Here is an 18164-nt window from a genome sequence, read left to right on the forward strand (position 1 = left end):
ATTATAGAATGCTTACAGTATGGAAGTGCTAGACTAAACACGTTTTTATTTTATCGTAATGTTTTTAGAGGTAAACCAGCGACATTATCACCCCATTCTGTGTATTGAGGACCATATCTTGCATAAGACTGGACTCGAACAAACATGAGCTCAGTTCTGTCTAGCAGGCAAGTACGACATTCTGCGAACTTGGAATTTGATTGTCGTCTTTCGGAGCTCCTAGCACGAACAGCAAACAAGTGCCCAATGCACAGCGCCGCTGCCAGTTGAGAAGTGTGAGAGGAGATGTGCTGCCGTGTGATCATTAACACGGCACGCCATTGGCCATTTATGTGCGAGCTTATTTTGTCATTCAAATGAACGAGGTAGTTCGTTTGTGCTGTCTTCATGGAAATAGCTCTCGTGGCACTTAGTTCAATGAACGAGGTGTGAGCTAGTACGTACATTTTACAATAGATGGTGCTTGCTTAGGTCTTCGTCCTCTAATGTGCTGTATGCTTGCGTGAACGACCCTTTCAAGATATTTGGACAAACTCGTACCAGTTCAAATAAAAGAGTCGTTCAAATGAACTAGTTAGTTCATGAACGACCCAACTCTAAGTACGGCCAATACTCTTCCCCTAGAATAAAGGATAAATTCTTATGTACTTGTGTAATTTACAAAACCTCATTTTCAAGCTATTTATTTGATGATTTATTTCGCAAGTGTTTCGTCCGTTGCCTTCGTGTTTCCCGCTCACTACAGCAGCGTATGTGCTTTATACAGCTGGGGATTCGGGACGGCAATCGTCCTGCAAGCAAGAGAGGCTAGCTTGCACTAGTGACTCAGTTAATCCAGACGAAAGAATGAGTTTGTTATTGTGTTGTTCATGCGCTGTTATCATTGTTTTGTGCGTAGTTTTGTCGGAGTTGTAGGCCACGTGTTTTTTTTTTTTTTTTTTTTTGCGTTTCTATGCTTTGCCCTTCTATCAAAGTCTTATGTTAAAGTATGCAACATATTGAATTGTTTTATATGTGATAGTTTCGCGTATTTAAGTGCATAATTTTAAGGAGTTGAATGTTTTTAAGGGGGTTGTGTTGGTGACAGTTTCTGGTATTTTCTCTTCTCATTATGGCCAAAAAATATAAAAAACATTATCTCCAAATGTTCAGAGGTACCTATACATTTCCTTTCATATTACCGTCTGATAAAGGAAACTACCATATTTTCTCGCATAATTAATGCCTTTGCATAATTTCTGCATCCCAATATTTTTGGGTCCAAAGAGGAGAAAAAGAAATGTTCACGTATTTGACTCACCCACAACTTTGAATATCTATCACGCAGCTCTGGATGAGTTTCAAAATAAAGATGTCAACTACTCAAGTAGCAGGCTTCCTATTGCAAAAGCGGGCATTCCAAATACAGGGCAACATGCTATTATTAGCCGGCAGGAAATCCCACTGCACTAGTTCAGTGAGAGAATCAACCCAGAAGTGACTCTCTATTCCAGTCTGATACAAACATATTTTACATGTGTTTCGGGTACGGGACATTCTGTGATCTCAAAATTGTTTGTTAGTCGAAAGTATTCGAGTAATACTGCAAGATACAAACTCGTGGTGGTCAGTTAGGCCGAAACGTACGGGAATAGAGCAGCGGGCAGCAAGTATTCAGTGTCCAAATGTAACGTGCGCTACCGCGGTAACAGAAGTACACTTCAAGCGACCAACAAATCTTGCAAAGCATTTCATGGACCAAAAAGCAGCAAGTTTTCGTAAGTAGAGGAGGATCTGCTTAAAATATATGATTTTGTTACGCAACGTTGGATAAGCCGTTTCTCACAAAATGCTGTATTTTAAAGAGCGAGAAGTAGCCGCTGCACGTGGAATCAGTGTCTCGGATTTGAGGGTTAGCCGAGGCTTGTTTAATTTTATTAAGAGTAATGGACTTTCTCTTCAACGAAGAACAACATTATGCGAAAAAATTGACAAATAATTTCAACCATTTTCATCCCTTTGTGATTGAGAAGTGTAAAGTGAAGGAATTTTTTAATCTCCCTTATAGGAACCGCAGGTCAGATGCCAATCAGTTTCCTTATGCCATAAAGTCGAACAATCGATAAGAAAGGAACATCGAGTGTTATCGTGTGCGCTACCGGAAGCAAAAAACAATGATGTAATGTAATGCTTGCTGTAACAACTGATGGCAGAAAGCTTGCACCTTACATTGTTCTAAAACGAAAAACAGTAATGCCTAAAGTAAAATTTCCGCGAGTGATCCACATTTGTATTCAAGAAAAAGGATGGATGGATACGTCACTCATACAAGATTATTATGAATGGTTTGGGGAAACCTAGCAGAGTCCCTCCTTTGATTCCTGTCCCTTCTTGTATTGGACAGTTTTCTATTTTTGCCGGTGTGTCATTGTTATGACGTTACATGAATTATACATTTATTAGTACAGTACATTTTTATTTCGCTTCAGGTTGTATTGTCAGCTCATAACAGGAAGAATATTTTCAAGTGTCGGTACTTCAAACCACTGTGTTTAACTTACCTGATGTACCCTATTTTGACTTTTCAGAAAAAGATCTCGCACCGGAATTTTATGCCAAATGACGATAGCCGCAAATGAGTTGAACCAATTGTGTTTATATTATATTTGATGTATCTTTTAAATGTAAATGAATTGTAAATAATTTTAAATATCTGAATTCCTTGAATAATTTACACATCCAAAGTTTTCGCCTGTATTTTACATCAAAAAAGTGTGTTAATTACACGAGAAAATAAGGTATTATGCATTTTGTTGCGTGTGTCGGTGTGGCATAAATATTATTATTCGTATGTGTCATAAATGAGAATGATTTTCTTGTAACAATTTTTATGTTTTCTTAGATTTAAGATTTTAAATACAGTGGCCAATTCACATTGTAACTGTAGATATGTATGCCTTTTACCCTTTTTCACCTAGACCATGGTGGAATATATGTGATGAAATTGAAGAATTAAAAAATCTTGCTATTTTTGGTTTCTAAAAGTAGGCAGGTATGTCTACGTATTTGAAACTGTCAACAATGCACGGCATCTCCCATCTGGTTTGCTCTAGAGAAATCCGTATTTATTCTTGCAAATTGTTAATGCAGACCAGATTTATTCCTAAATTTTTAGTCAACTTTTGCAATACCTTTGGGTTGAATAGAGTTTTAATCTATAACATTGCCATTGCTAGTCTCAAGAAGTCCACCATGATCTTCAAGAACCATGGTTGCGAACTTCAGATAAATGTTTGATGTGCCTCACTCTTTTGCCTATTCTTAACTTCATCCCATCTTGAGTATCTATCTGTATCTATTATTGTTGTTCAGGTACTCTTTGCCCTTGGGCAACCTGCAGCTGTTGCAGGGATATTGTATAGTAAATAGGCCCTTTGGTATTAATATTTATAATTGTAAGAAATGTTTTAGAGTTCCTATCCGTTAGTTTAAAACATTAAGCATTTTATCTTAGCATAATAAAGGCCTCTCATTTCTCTAGGTCGAATAGTTTCATAAATTGGTCCTCATTTTGCTGCACAGGTAATGAACGAGAAACTGAATCACTGTGTGGAGTTGGTGGAGCTACTGTCTTCTCATCTAAGCGATCGCCATCACATTCGTCTGGAGTGGATGATCATCGTTCTCATCATGGTGGAAGTGGGCTTCGAAATTCTCCATTACGTGGAACGTTACCTGTGAAGACGCTTAACCTGTTAACACAAGCAGATATTTAATTCTCTATTCGAGAGAGTTTTTGTATTGCAAAGGTATGAATGTAAGTCTGCTGGCCAGAAAGTTGGAGAGGTGCAAAGCATAGATTGTGGAAAACAAGAATCAGAGTATATATCATCATCGTCATCATCTAGCTCCTGCCGAGTCGGGGCATTTAGATCGCTTCTCCACCTTCCTCTCTCCTTCCACCATTCCTTTTCCATCATTTTGTCACAGTTGCAAATACTTGGCAAAATTGAAACATGAAATGAATAAATGGTAACTTGAATAAAATATAAATAATGAAATTGGGTACCACCTGCAAAAGATTTGCAGGAATAATTGACTCTGTAGAGCATGAAAGAACTCGTACACCCAAGTTGATGGTAATCAGGCTGACGAGGCTCCAAACTTACTTCATTACCTTACCTGCTACTATTAACATCTGAAAATAAATTTGGGTAACATGCCAGGTTTTTCCTTACTCCACCAATAAAAGATTTGCTGTAAGTTTCACTACTAGAATTTACTTCCTGAAACAAAATAAAACAAACAAAATAAACACCAACAATAATCATAATGTGATGAGACAAACTTGTTTTGCCGCTTACAAAATTGACATCTACATTTTAGTAGTTCTGAAAGCCTCACTTCATATTGATGATTTCATACGAGTAAGATGACTGTCCGTTCTTAATCTCACTTACATGAACGTTTTATAACTGTACAAAAAACAAAGCAGTCCCAGTCACCTCACTATACTCTGTTAATTAAGCCATACACCTTCACAGTGTAAAATGGCTACTGTGGAATTAATAAATAGTGACAACCATGTTGTATTAGTCAAAGAAGGAATAAGTAATAAACACTTGGCCTACATAAATAAAATTAAGGATACTCAATCGTAAAAAATTACCAGTGTTTCGCCCTAGTGCGGCATGGGCTCATCAGTTGGATACCGCACCTTCCCAAGACACTGGCTGGCTAGCACGCCAGTAGCGACACCACTGTGATAAGCACAATTCTGTGCCAACATCTCAATCAGAAGCCAAATCTTTTGGTCACTTGGCCTAAAGTTTCAGCTAGCTGTAATCAGTTCTGTGCACAACACCACATTACCTCCATATTACACATCTAAACCACCTCACACACCCTGCATTATCTCCAAGAGGAATAAACCATAGTATGTCTGACAAATGAACACTATGGAGCATCTTCTGCAGAAAACGATGTAACAGAGGTTAGAAGTTCAAAGCGGCGTGTCTCGAACGATGTCGCAGCGGCACAAATGAGAAAAGATTAGGCTTGGTTAGGTCCGGCTTGTAACAAGACTATTGGGCAGAGGGCAACAAAGCGGTCAACAGGCCTCTAGCATCCCACACACTCCGCAAGGTACAATGTCATTAATCACCCTGTGACTAATTAAAATATATCTGGCGCACTGCGCGATTTTCTCATTTTCAACAAAGTTGGCAGCCCTAGCCTGCCTATACCAACACAGAAAATGTTGGCATTTTGAGTTTTACACTGTCTACGTTTTAATTCTTGTAAATAAGAATACTTCTAGGGGTCGGTTAGTGGGTCGAGGAGAAGCGTTGGCACCAGGAGGCTTGTAGTGAGGTTGCGCGTGAATAAACCAGTGCACAGCACTGCAGCTTACAAGATCCTTGTTCAAGAATCGCTCCTACATTCTCGCGTAAAGTAACAGGTTGCCGCTATTATATGCTAAGAGTATTGAGCAGTCCCTCTAAATTAAAAAATCTTCTGCGTATATTTTTCTTACGTACGACCGCTCAATGCGGGAAAATTGTGGCCGAGAACAAATAATTTTTTGACGATCAATGCGAGAAAACGATAGTTCGAGGAACGATAGATGCGGGGAAATTTAACATTGGTTTATATGGAACATTTTTGGAACCGAATAAATTGAACGATGAATATGGGAAAATGACAGTTCCGGGAACGATGTATTGAGGTTCTACTGTATTTAGTTCCTAAATTTGGGATGATGGCTGGTTTGAGGTCCACTCAGCCTATGTGATTACAATTGAGGAGCTATCTGATGGTGAGATAGTGGCCTCGGTCTAGAAAGCCAAGAATAATAGCCGAGAGGATTCAGCGAACTGACTGCACGACACCTCGTAATCTGCTGGCCTTCAGTCTGAGCAGCGGTCACTTGGTAGGCCATGGTCTTTCAGGGCTGTTGTGCCATGGGGCTTGGGTTTGTTTTGCCACTATCCTTTCCCTACAGCTACAATTTTAATAGAGAGAGAGATTTATTAAAGAAATAAATCCAGCCTCCAATCAGGATGACCATTCAGATCCAGAATACAGTCCGATTACAATTTCAATGGAGTTTAAAAACAGCAATAATTGGAAATTTAATTGTAAATGTTTTTTTTTTTTTTTCCAGGGTTAGTGGGGGAGGAATGTTAATCAATGTGAATGAACGCGAGTGTTTGCTTATTTGCGTCTGCCAAAGGTCAGCAGGTAGTAACGCTACCAGTGAAATGTCTTCTAGTGTCACTCGGTCAACGCAAGCTCGTTCAAACTTGGAGCTTCCAGATTGGTTACCGAGCAGCTGGTAATGCAAATAGGCGAACACTCACGTTCATTCACATTGATTAACATTCCTCCCCCACTAACCCTGGAAAAAAAAAAACATTTACAATTAAATTTCCAATTATTGCTGTTTTTAAACTCCATTGAAATTGTAATCGGACTGTATTCTGGATCTGAATGGTCATCCTGATTGGAGGCTGGATTTATTTCTTTAATAAATCTCTCTCTCTATTAAAATTGTAGCTGTAGGGAAAGGATAGTGGCAAAACAAACCCAAGCCCCATGGCACAACAGCCCTGAAAGACCATGGCCTACCAAGTGACCGCTGCTCAGACTGAAGGCCTGCAGATTACGAGGTGTCGTGCAGTCAGTTCGCTGAATCCTCTCGGCCATTATTCTTGGCTTTCTAGACCGAGGCCACTATCTCACCATCAGATAGCTCCTCAATTGTAATCACATAGGCTGAGTGGACCTCAAACCAGCCATCATCCCAAATTTAGGAACTAAATACAGTAGAACCTCAATACATCGTTCCCGGAACTGTCATTTTCCCATATTCATCGTTCAATTTATTCGGTTCCAAAAATGTTCCATATAAACCAATGTTAAATTTCCCCGCATCTATCGTTCCTCGAACTATCGTTTTCTTGCATTGATCGTCAAAAAATTATTTGTTCTCGGCCACAATTTTCCCGCATTGAGCGGTCGTACGTAAGAAAAATATACGCAGAAATTTTGTAATTTAGAGGGACTGCTCAATACTCTTAGCATATAATAGCGGCAACCTGTTACTTTACGCGAGAATGTAGGAGCGATTCTTGAACAAGGATCTTGTAAGCTGCAGTGCTGTGCACTGGTTTATTCACGCGCAACCTCACTACAAGCCTCCTGGTGCCAACGCTTCTCCTCGACCCACTAACCGACCCCTAGAAGTATTCTTATTTACAAGAATTAAAACGTAGACAGTGTAAAACTCAAAATGCCAACATTTTCTGTGTTGGTATAGGCAGGCTAGGGCTGCCAACTTTGTTGAAAATGAGAAAATCGCGCAGTGCGCCAGATATATTTTAATTAGTCACAGGGTGATTAATGACATTGTACCTTGCGGAGTGTGTGGGATGCTAGAGGCCTGTTGACCGCTTTGTTGCCCTCTGCCCAATAGTCTTGTTACAAGCCAGACCTAACCAAGCCTAATCTTTTCTCATTTGTGCCGCTGTGACATCGTTCGAGACGCGCCGCTTTGAACTTCTAACCTCTGTTACATCGTCTGAACCGAACTGCGGGAGCCGCGCCGTGTTGGGTATCTAACCTATCGTTTGCGAAGGGTCTACGGAATATTTTCCTAAGTACAGGTTATCGTCGTAATATCCACATATATCCTTAGTTTGCATTAAGAGAACTGTACTTAAAGGTTTTCAGTTATTATGAAATGTGTAAAGAAAAGTGAAACAAAATAGTGTATTTTATTTTCATCGCATAGGCCTATATCATTGTTGCAATATTTTGATACCATTATGTATAGTACGAGCTAAATGGTTAGTGTGTTGCCTTTTGCTTCAAAAGGGTCTTGATCGGGTCGAGGGTTTTAACTTTCCTTGGATAATTCCAACGGTTCGGAGGCTGTTTGTTTACACGTTATAATTCATCTTTGGTAGGGCCACATTTTCATATGCGCGTAGACCGCCTATCACGCGACAACTCTAAAGACCTGCACCCGGCTCCGTAGGCCACATGCCGTTATTGTTGTTGTTGTTGTTTTATTATAACAATAATATTATCATTACATAACAAATAATGTCCAAATACAGTACCCATATTTTATTATTTTGCTTTCCCCTATTTTTTTTATGTTGCCCGCATTTAATCGTTTCCCCGCATCTGTAGTCATTTTTCCCTTCTCCCCTGAAAAATGATGCATCAAGTTTTTACTGTAATGATACAATTTGTTACTAATATGAAGGGGAAAAATAATCTCAAAAAAATTGGACAAACAAGAATCAGCAAAAAAATAATCGTAAAAATCTTTCGAGCAGCCAGGTAGCAAGTGCAGTATTTTTGTTAACAGTAAAACCCATACTTCTGCACTACCTCTGCTTTGGTCTTGGCTACTCTCTCCTATTATCCTAGATTTCACAAAGCCTGTCCAGCTTCTGGGCTTCGCGTTCTGTGCAGCTGCGTGTAGTGTGTAATTAGGAAGCATCCAGTGCACAAGCAGGAAAACAAGTTTTATGGGATTCTGCGGAAGATGGAGTGAGAGCGATGGGTCTTAAGCAGAAAGTGATATGATTCGTTATTGGCGTTATTGGCAAACCTAACCAGAGAGAAAAATTATTTCAAGCAAAGAAAACATCTAATTCCTTCTGTGGTACGAAGAGAGGAGAATAGAAAAATGTTGATGTAAAAATCTGTATTAGAACGAAATACAGTGAGTTTCTCTCATTGGTTCGCCAACAGGCGCACCCAGCTTATCTGCCTCCCGTTGACTCGTCAGTTCCTGTTACACAGCGCAGCGACAGCACGGGAATGAATGGAAATTCTAAGTTCCCATGGAGGGAATTCGATATTTTTCCACCAAGAGAGCATGTCAAAAATCAGATGTAAGGCTTTTCAGGCATTTGCTCTATTAACCAGCGTTATCTAATTCCCTCCATAGGAACTCAGAATTTCCATTCGGAATTGCTAGGCGGGCAATAATTCCATTGTGGAGTTTTATCTCCTGTATGCAGTTTTCAGACTGTGCCTCTTATAAGGGCTTCTGATAAGTTCACCTGCATACACCCCAGCGTCAGTGGGTAGGGTCTGACACATCCCACTCTGATGAATCTAGTGTCAGACCTAAGACAAAACGCTGGTTAATAGAGCAAATGCCTGAAAAGCCTTACAGCACGGGAATGCCCACACTTTGCAGTTAATCACGTTGATGACCTGTTCCATAAATTCAATCAGTCAGCAAGAGAAAACATATAAGATTGCTGTTGATGTTCTACTTCTTCATCTTCCCATTATGACATTATCCAGCTCTTGTGTTTCTCCTGTGATCTATTTCATCAGGAAGTCAGGGTGCAGGTATCATTTGCAGAAGTCTGGAAGCTGGTATTTTTCTGCCCACTGTGTTGCCAGATCAGTTCCTACTGAAAGCGAGAGCCTGCCAAGTAGATATTGCGGAGCGGGGAGCGATGAGTCAATGGGAGGCAGATAAGCTGGGCGTGGCTGTTGGCCAACCGATGAGAGAAACTCGCTGTATATGCCTATTATACAGTCCCCTATTTTTGAAGTTTAAAATTAGGGGAAGAAAGTGGGTGGTATAGGAGAGTAAATATGATATGTTTTCCTATATCTTTAATTTTTTGTAAATCAAAGTATTTTCAGCCTCTGCAAGTACTTCAAAATACCAAAGTTAGACTGTTCATATAACTATGTAATGTACAGCTTATCCTTCAGTTTGTAAATGTTGATGGCCCTTTCTGCCTTGTGTCAGTTGTATCACAGTTTAGGTCATGCCTTTCCTCTTTCTAGTGGTGTTTTCTTCATTCTTTGGCACAATGACTGATAAACAGAATATTCTGTACCTACATGACAATATTGAATGTTATGTGACTCAACTTCTTTCACATGCAGCTACATGAAGATAGTTCCTTAAGAAAAAAATAGTAATACTGATATTATTGACAGTCTGTATATTTTTGTTAATTTCTGTGTTTCAGTTTTCTAGTTGAAAGTAACTTTTTTTAGCTATGTTTGTAACGCTTTTGTTGAAGATGTAAAACAAAAGATGGCACGTGAAAAGGAAATTATTTTCTAGTACTGATATTTTACGAGTTTATAATAAAATAAAGTGTATCTTCCACGCTTCAGCTTTGCTGGGAAGAACTTGAAAAGTTTTTATGTCTTCTAACTCTTTCCATATTTTCCCATATTTTTTCCAGAATTCATGGAGTCTGTAATAATTATTAAATTTACACATATCTTTTTTGAAAGGTATAAAACAACACGAGGGAGGGATTCAGCCACATGGAAATGAAATGTGCAGTTGAGCCTGTGACAATGACATGGTCTTAATGGCAGACTGTTCTGAAAGTCTGCAGTCCAATATCTTGGAGCCTGATAAAGAAATGTAACGAGAACAATATGAAAGCATTTCTGATAGTAAAGTGATCAGCTGGAAGAAACGTAACAGGATTGAATGTCAGGCAGGGAAAAGAGAGATAATTTCAAGTACAGTAGAAGTACAGTTATAGCGAGCATTCATAATGGTGAAAACTTTACTCGCTATTTGTCGTTATATCTGATTTTTTTAAAAGTCTGAAAAAAATCCCACACACATTAAAATCAGCGTTGCCCTCACCGAACCACAAAACAAACAGCGTTGCGAGACAAGGCCGAAACCTGTAGAAGCCGATTATGACGTCGCTGAGTGTTTGTTAAAACTTGCCAGCTTCATCCTCACCTCTACCTTCAACAACATGTTATAATCTTACATCTCTTCTTCTGTATCTCCCCTTACTCGAATCTTATTAACACCATGGGTCACCTTTACTTGCGAGTAGTACCGCTATGTTAAGTACACAATAGGTTTGTGATTAGTAGCAACGGAGTGTGAATCAGGATGGGGTTTACAATACCCATGATTAGTACCACTACACACGGAACACCACGGACTTACGTTGCCTGTGATTAGTACCATTATGTGAGAAACACCGTGGGTCTGGGCGTTGCTTGTGATTAGTACCATTATACGAGCGACACCGCGGGTCTGCGTTGCCTATGATTAGTACCCACTATGTGAGGAACACCATAAGTTTCCGTTGCCTGTAAGTGGCACTTCAATGTGAGAAACACCATAGGTCTGCATTGCATGTGCATATTACATTACCTGGGAGTAGTACCATAATGTGTGGAATACTGCGAGTCTACGTTACTCATGATTAGTGCCGCAAGATGACAAATATCATGGTTCTACTTTACTAGCGATAAGTACCATTATGAGGGGCTGCTAACTTGGATTTTGGATCCCTTTAGACAACAAGCATCATCATCCATCATCAATAGTACCACTCCAGAGGCTTCTGTGGCAAACATTCCAGTTTTCATGTTCACACAGCATCACCTAACCTAACTACCCATCAAAGCCTGAGTTTATTTTTCATAAATCTTTGTAAATATTTCAGGTAAGTTTTTTGAGATAGTACAGTTGAATACAAAAATAACATTTTTTTGACATTTTGAATGTCGGTTGTAGAATTGCTGGCCGTTACCGTTACCCTCACAGGATTCCTCGAACATACTTTGACCACAATGTTCCTGGGAAGAGACCAAGAGGAAGACCTCGTGATGTTTGGAAAAACAGATAATGAAGGACCTTGAAATTAGAGATGTGAACTGGTGTTGCATATATGAGCAGCATCTGTGGATGGATAGAACAGACTGGAGGAGGCTCGTACACAACCGCACCCGGCTTGCTGAAGCGAAGAAATTATGATGATGAGGCTTTGGTGTTGTGTGGTTAATATAATCCTGGAGTAGGGGAGATTTGGGTATGTATGAAAGTTACTTTTTAAGCTTATAAAAATGAGGTTTATTAATTAATGTTTTCATGTATATATGACGATATTTATGTTAAATCCCTACAATATGCAGGCCTACATTTTGTACTGAAGAGGAAGTTCCGAGCAAGCTGGCCATGCTGTTAGGGGCGCGCAGTTGTGAGTTTGCCTTCAGGAGATAGTGGATTCGAACCCCTCTGTCAGCAGCCCTGAAGACTGTTTTCCATGGTTTCCCAATTTCACACCAGGCAAATGCTGGAGCTGTACCTTAATTAAGGCCATAGCCACTTCTTTCCACTCCTAGCCCTTTCCTATCCCTTTGTCACCATAAGACCTATCTGTGCCAGTGCGATGTAAAGTAACGTGTAAAAGAAAAAGTACGGCAAGCTGAAGAAGTTTACTCAGCTATTCTACTTCTTTATTTTGATATGTGAAACAATTCAAATCATGGGATGCACGAGCCCACATTATATTTGCTACAAGCTGTTCATACAGACGAGGAACAGTTCTCACCAGCACGACGTCTTCTTTTGTTCCCTGGAATATTGATAATGTTGTGGTATAGTTCGTAGTTCGTTCTATCTAAGCTGATCGGCAAATCTGCTGCACATGGAACTATCCATGGAGGTAGACGGACAACGTGGGGCTTTTGGAGGCTTTTGTAAGCTCTGGAAATAAATACAAGTAATAGATCTTTTGAATTCAAGTTGCATGTAGGTCGATCCTGCCTTCTTGCTGAGCTGCCATGCATTTTATATTGAAACATCCAAGAGCCAGGAAAGGATGGGCCACCACCACTTTTTCCTACGAATGTCAACTCTAAATCTGTTAACATTGTGGTCCATGACATCTGTTTCTAATTTGATTCAGAAAAAGATGGTTTAGAATATGTAATGTCTTCCCTCATCCATTTACATTGAGCAGTCTGTGGATGCACAGAGTTTGAATTGGTTGAAAGTCCTATATCCGTATTTTCACAAGACTTCGCCCTTATAACGTCTGAATCTGCATCTTCTAAGTCGTCGTTTCCGCCCATTCTTCTATTAGATGGAAAAAAAAACCTACCTCAGCTGTGACGTTCAGATTTCCAACCAGTCCTCCAACATCTTCATCTGCAGAATCATCATCGGATACGATCTCGAGCTCTGGAGGTTCTATGAATATCATCTCAACAACAGGATCTTCTTCATTTTCCAGTTCTACAAGGATCTTGTGAACTGTCAACTCTATAAAGAAAATAGAACACACAACTTCCATTAGTGAGATCATGAAGACTTTGCATTACCATACGGTAATGTAGATATAAATGGCCATTTAGGACGCAGATGGCATGCATCTGATGAGTAGTGATGGGCAGTCTGAGAAGAGGTCTCGAGCTTTCTCGAGACTAGCGCAAGCACCTGTTTCTCACGAGAAATGTAGAGAGATCTTGAAAGCATTGTCCCCGCATTGTGTGGAGAGCAGCATGTCGTAGGTTGAAAGGTAGGCGGAGCTGAATGAATGTGAATAGCCAACCACAGGTCTTCTCCATTCTGTAAACACAAGTCAACAAGCGATTAGGCCGTTCTTTTTTACAGAGGTCTCTTATTGATGTAGTATAAAATAATCGTAAAGTATACGCATTCTGGCATTGTATGCAGCCATAAGTACATGAATGAGTAGGCTGAGTACAGACACTGACGACTGCTGTAGGTGTACTTCAAGATCACTCATAATTTAGCAAACACCACATTCAATATCCACTTGACCACTGCTTGTGTTTACCAACATTATGGTGACGAAGGAAATGATTCCTTACAATGTTATAAGAGTATTCGCATCATAATTAGATACTTATGCTGCAATGTGTGATTGTGTCTAATTGTACATGACAACTTTAAGACGATGTCCGAAGCGCAATGTAAGTCGTTGACATGGGATTTCTTTGAAGAGATGCCACATAGCACACTCCGCAGTTTTGTTTGTTCAAAAGAAGTAAAGTACGTTGGCAGAAATAATTCCGGGATGATCCAGCACTTAAAATCACATAATATCACTGAAGGGGAATCGTCACAGAGAACAACTCTGGCCCAGTCTGCATCACAAGAAGCTATCCTGTTAACGACAAGTGCGAGGTATCCAGGTAGGTGTACATCGTATCTACAGTTATGAACAAACTATTAGGGTTATTCAGTTAAGATGTCCTCCTCAAATAACTTGTGAACTGTTTAAGATACTGACATTCTGTTTCACTTTCGTTAATGGAATTTAAGGGGCTCATAGTTGAACATCCAGTACTCTTCCAGGCTTTTGACAAAATTTATCAGCACACACGTTTCCATGTGCGAATGTTATTTCACACAATAACTGCTGATGATATACTATCAAGCTTACGCTCGTAGTTACTGGGACGTCACACAGATCGCAGCACAGGGGAATCGGTCTCGAGGGAGAGCATTGCTGATCACTAGTAATCTCTCTTGAACACTTATATCAAACCTGCTGGCTGAAAACTACATGCAGGTGGTTGATGGAGTGGGAACGACAAATGAATATCACAGATGATTGGAGTGTTTCAAGGAGACCCACTAAGTCCTATATTATTCAACATTTTCACCTCTGATGTACGGGCAGCCGGGCTGAGTGGCTCAGACAGTTGAGGTACTGGCCTTTTGACCCCAACTTGGCAGGTTCGATCCTGGCTCAGTCCGGTGGTATTTGAAGATGTTCAAATACGTCAGCCTTGTGTCGGTAAAATTACTGTCACATAAAAGAACTCCTGTGGCGCTAAATTCCGGCACCTCGATGTCTCCAAAAACGGTAGAAGTAGTTAGTGGGATGTAAAAACAAATATTATTATGTATGGGCAGTGATAAGAGTTGACTAATGTAAAAATGGACATTTATGTAGATGGCATGGCAATAGCAGCGGAGGATGTAACAGAATTGCAACAGACTATGAACTTACTAGCAGAATGGGCAAACAGGAGCTAAATGAGAAAAGGAACTGGTGAGAAACTAACTGACACTGAGCACATATGTGTAATAATGTTTGTCTCTCAAGGGTCATCAGCTTCGAATCCATCTAGGATCTAGAATGGTCGCAGCAATAAGAGCGATGAACGACACCGAGAACATTACCATGCACGGTGCTCTTTAGAGTGAAAGTGTTACCAGTGTTAGTCTATGGGCTTGAGATTGTAGGAGAATTGTTGAGCTTCAGACAGTTAAAGGACTTGCAAGAGGTGAAGTCAAGATACCTAAAAGAAGCTCTGGGTGTTTCAAAGTCGCAGCTTGTTTACGAACTTGCGAGGGAAACCTTTCTGATTAAGGACCTATGATGTGGACTTATGCTACCAGTTAGCGCCGCACACGCTGGCTGTTGCGCAAGCTATGAGAAAAAAAGAGGGATATTTTGGAGGATATCTACTCGACTCTGGCGTCGTCAGCAGATTGGCTGTTCACGGAATTCATTTCAAGCTATGCAAGAACGTATTCCATGAACCGAATTCACAATGTGTCATCATCAGTTATGCAAAAGATATCATATTAACAAATGAATTTGAGACTGCTCATTCAGTAAGCTTATTAAGGACTAACACTAATGCACATTATGTGCAATGTACATATTGTGTGTCTGCCTCTGATTAGTGTGATTAGCTGTCATCATCAGAGGCCTGAGTTCGATTCCCGGCACTGCTACGAAATTTGAAAAATGGTACGAGGACTGAAACGGGGTCCGCTCACCCTCGGGAGGTCAACCGAGTAGAACCATCCTTGAAGTGGTTTTCCATGGTCTCCCACTTCTCTAGGCAAATGCCGAGATGGTACCTAATTTAAGGCCAGCCACTTCCTTGCCTATCGCTTCCAGTCTTTCTATCCTCCACAAGGCTCTTGTTCAGCATAGCACTTAAAATGAATACAATAATTTAATCCACCTTCTCAATACTTAACAATCATGCGATGTTTACAAAAACATTACAAAGGTACCGGTACTAGTTTCGGTCCTATAAGGACCATCATCAGCCTAGCCAAGATACATAAGTAAAATACCGGAGTCCTAAAACATAGTTATGCGGTGAGATAAAAGATGAAAGGATGAAATGAAGATGTGGTGGAATGATATACATATAAAATGGTATAAATATGAACTGTTGTAGATGTAACAAAATTATGTTGAGCAGTGACAAATAAAAACTTTTGATGAATGTCTCGTAAAATTACAATATCAATCCACAGTTATCTCAGAATTGAGTAAAATAAGCTCTAGTTGACGAGTAGTCCAAGGTTGCACATTTAAAATTGGGTTATGTCGGATATTAAACAATGTCCAATGTTTCTATTGAGTTCTAGAAGATATGAGGTTCAATATTGGTGCAGAGGGAATTATTCACAACAGAGGTTAATGTTGGCAAAACTGTTGGACATATCTTGTGGTAGATTGAAAACTTGCTGTGTTACAAAGGAGCAATCCCAATTCAATAGGAACCAAATGAACCTTGCGCAATGTGAAACAAGCTTTCAGGTTGAGTGCAATCAACAGAGTGAGAGCAGCGTAAAGCTACAACAGTTCATATTTACACCATTTTATATGTATATCATTCCACCACATCTTCATTTCATCCTTTCATCTTTCATCTCACTGCATAACTATGTTTTAGGACTCTGGTATTTTACTTACTTATGCACACGAGAAGTAACGTTAACTGCTCATTCACATGTTGGTGAGAAACAAAATGCGCAAACATGAAAATACTTGTGTAAAATATAATAAAGTGGGAAGTGGAAAACAGAGGTAATGCGTGACACACCACACGTCCCGAACAGAATCCAAAAGGTCACTACTTTTATTTGTTATTGTTTGCTTTAAGTTGCACCGACACAGATAGGTCTTATGGCGACGATGGGATTGGGAAGGCAGCCTTGGTCTTAATGAAGGTACAGCCCCCGCATTTGCCTGATGTGAAAATGGGAAGGTCACTACTACACCGTTGTGAACTGTGCATGGAAGTAGGAAGGTGCATATCGAACATCTACTGTAATCAAACCATCGGGCATATTGCTTCCTTCATTCAGTATTTTATTCCATTTACAATGTAGTCAGGGAAGGAATACGCAATCGTGGGGCGGCAGCGTTGCATCTTCGAGCGTGTTAAATAATAAAGAAAGTTAGTGCGACCAACAGCCAAGAGGAGAAATGATCTGGTGTATTCCTTGACTGACAAACGTGTCTTAATTACAGTGTGTGCAGTTGCGGCTGTTTAATAAACGAATTGTGGATATTGTCTATAAAGAGATAAGGACAATCCTGTGTGAGTTGAACGAGGAAACTTGTACATACGTGCAGAGCATTATCTCTGCCTCCATCATACACCCCATTTCCCCTCTCTCTCCTTCTCCCTGAAGCACGGACGACAGCGGCAAATACTGCGAGTTTATCAATTTGAAAATTGCGCGCTCGAAAGTAACAATATAACCTCATTTTCTCGAAAAGAAACATTTTCTCCGCCAATCCGATTACACCATCGTTCTTAGCATAACACAAAGAGCTTCCCTGACTTTTTTTTCTTTTTTGTCGGTATAGTTCTGATACTCCCTGTATTTCGCGAAACAGGAGTCTTCTCAAAACAAAAGCAACAGCATGGGAACTGATGACAAGGCATACGGTAACTTAAGAAATGTGAACCAAAGAATTTGGTGTCAACACACCGTTTGTTTGCAGTAATGACGGCATGAGAAAAGAGCTCTACTAAGGCTAAAAAAGTCCAAATACACCCCACCCCCAACCCGTTACTTACACCTGCCTTACAGATCCAAGGTCTTGTCATACATTCGTACCGTGAGTCCAAACCCACGGCGGTGCATTCAAATCGATCTCAATCCCCATTTAACCGTACTATTCAGGAATAAGGGATCTTCTCACTCTCGTTCGTTCATAAGCAGACACTCAGAATCAGGCTTTCTTTGGCATCTCTTGAGACTGCATTCTCAATAAATTACGCGAACCTCGAGAGGTGTTTGAACTCCCGAAAATAGCTAATTTAAGCTTCCGTGGCTCAGGCGGCAGCGCGCCGGCCTCTCACCGCTGGATTCCGAGGTTCAAATCCCGGTCACTCCATGTGAGATTTGTGCTGGACAAAGTGGAATCGGGACAAGTGTTTCTCCGGGTACTCCGGTTTTCCTTGTCATATTTCACTGCAGCAATACTCCAGTATCATTTCATCTGTCATTCATTAATCATTGCTCCAGAGGAGTGCGACAGGCTTCGGCATCCGGCACAATTCCTATCCTGGCCGCTAGATGGGGCATCACTCATTCCATTCCTGACGCGGTCAATGACTGGAAACAG

At 40.3% G+C, this 18164-nt stretch overlaps 1 protein-coding gene across 1 annotated transcript in view; it reads left to right on the forward strand.

Annotated features, from left to right (window-relative positions):
* Positions 1–5728, forward strand: part of LOC136886845 (required for meiotic nuclear division protein 1 homolog) — a 32637-nt gene extending 26909 nt beyond the window's left edge. Inside the window, exon 6 of the mRNA XM_067159691.2 lies at positions 3562–5728. Coding sequence (XP_067015792.1) covers positions 3562–3720 — 159 coding nt within the window. The 3' untranslated portion in view covers positions 3721–5728. The remainder of the gene's footprint in view (positions 1–3561) is intronic.
* Positions 5729–18164: the final 12436 nt, after the last annotated feature.

This window comes from Anabrus simplex, chromosome X (assembly GCF_040414725.1).
Source record: "Anabrus simplex isolate iqAnaSimp1 chromosome X, ASM4041472v1, whole genome shotgun sequence".
In the NCBI taxonomy this organism is placed as follows: Eukaryota; Metazoa; Arthropoda; class Insecta; order Orthoptera; family Tettigoniidae; genus Anabrus; species Anabrus simplex.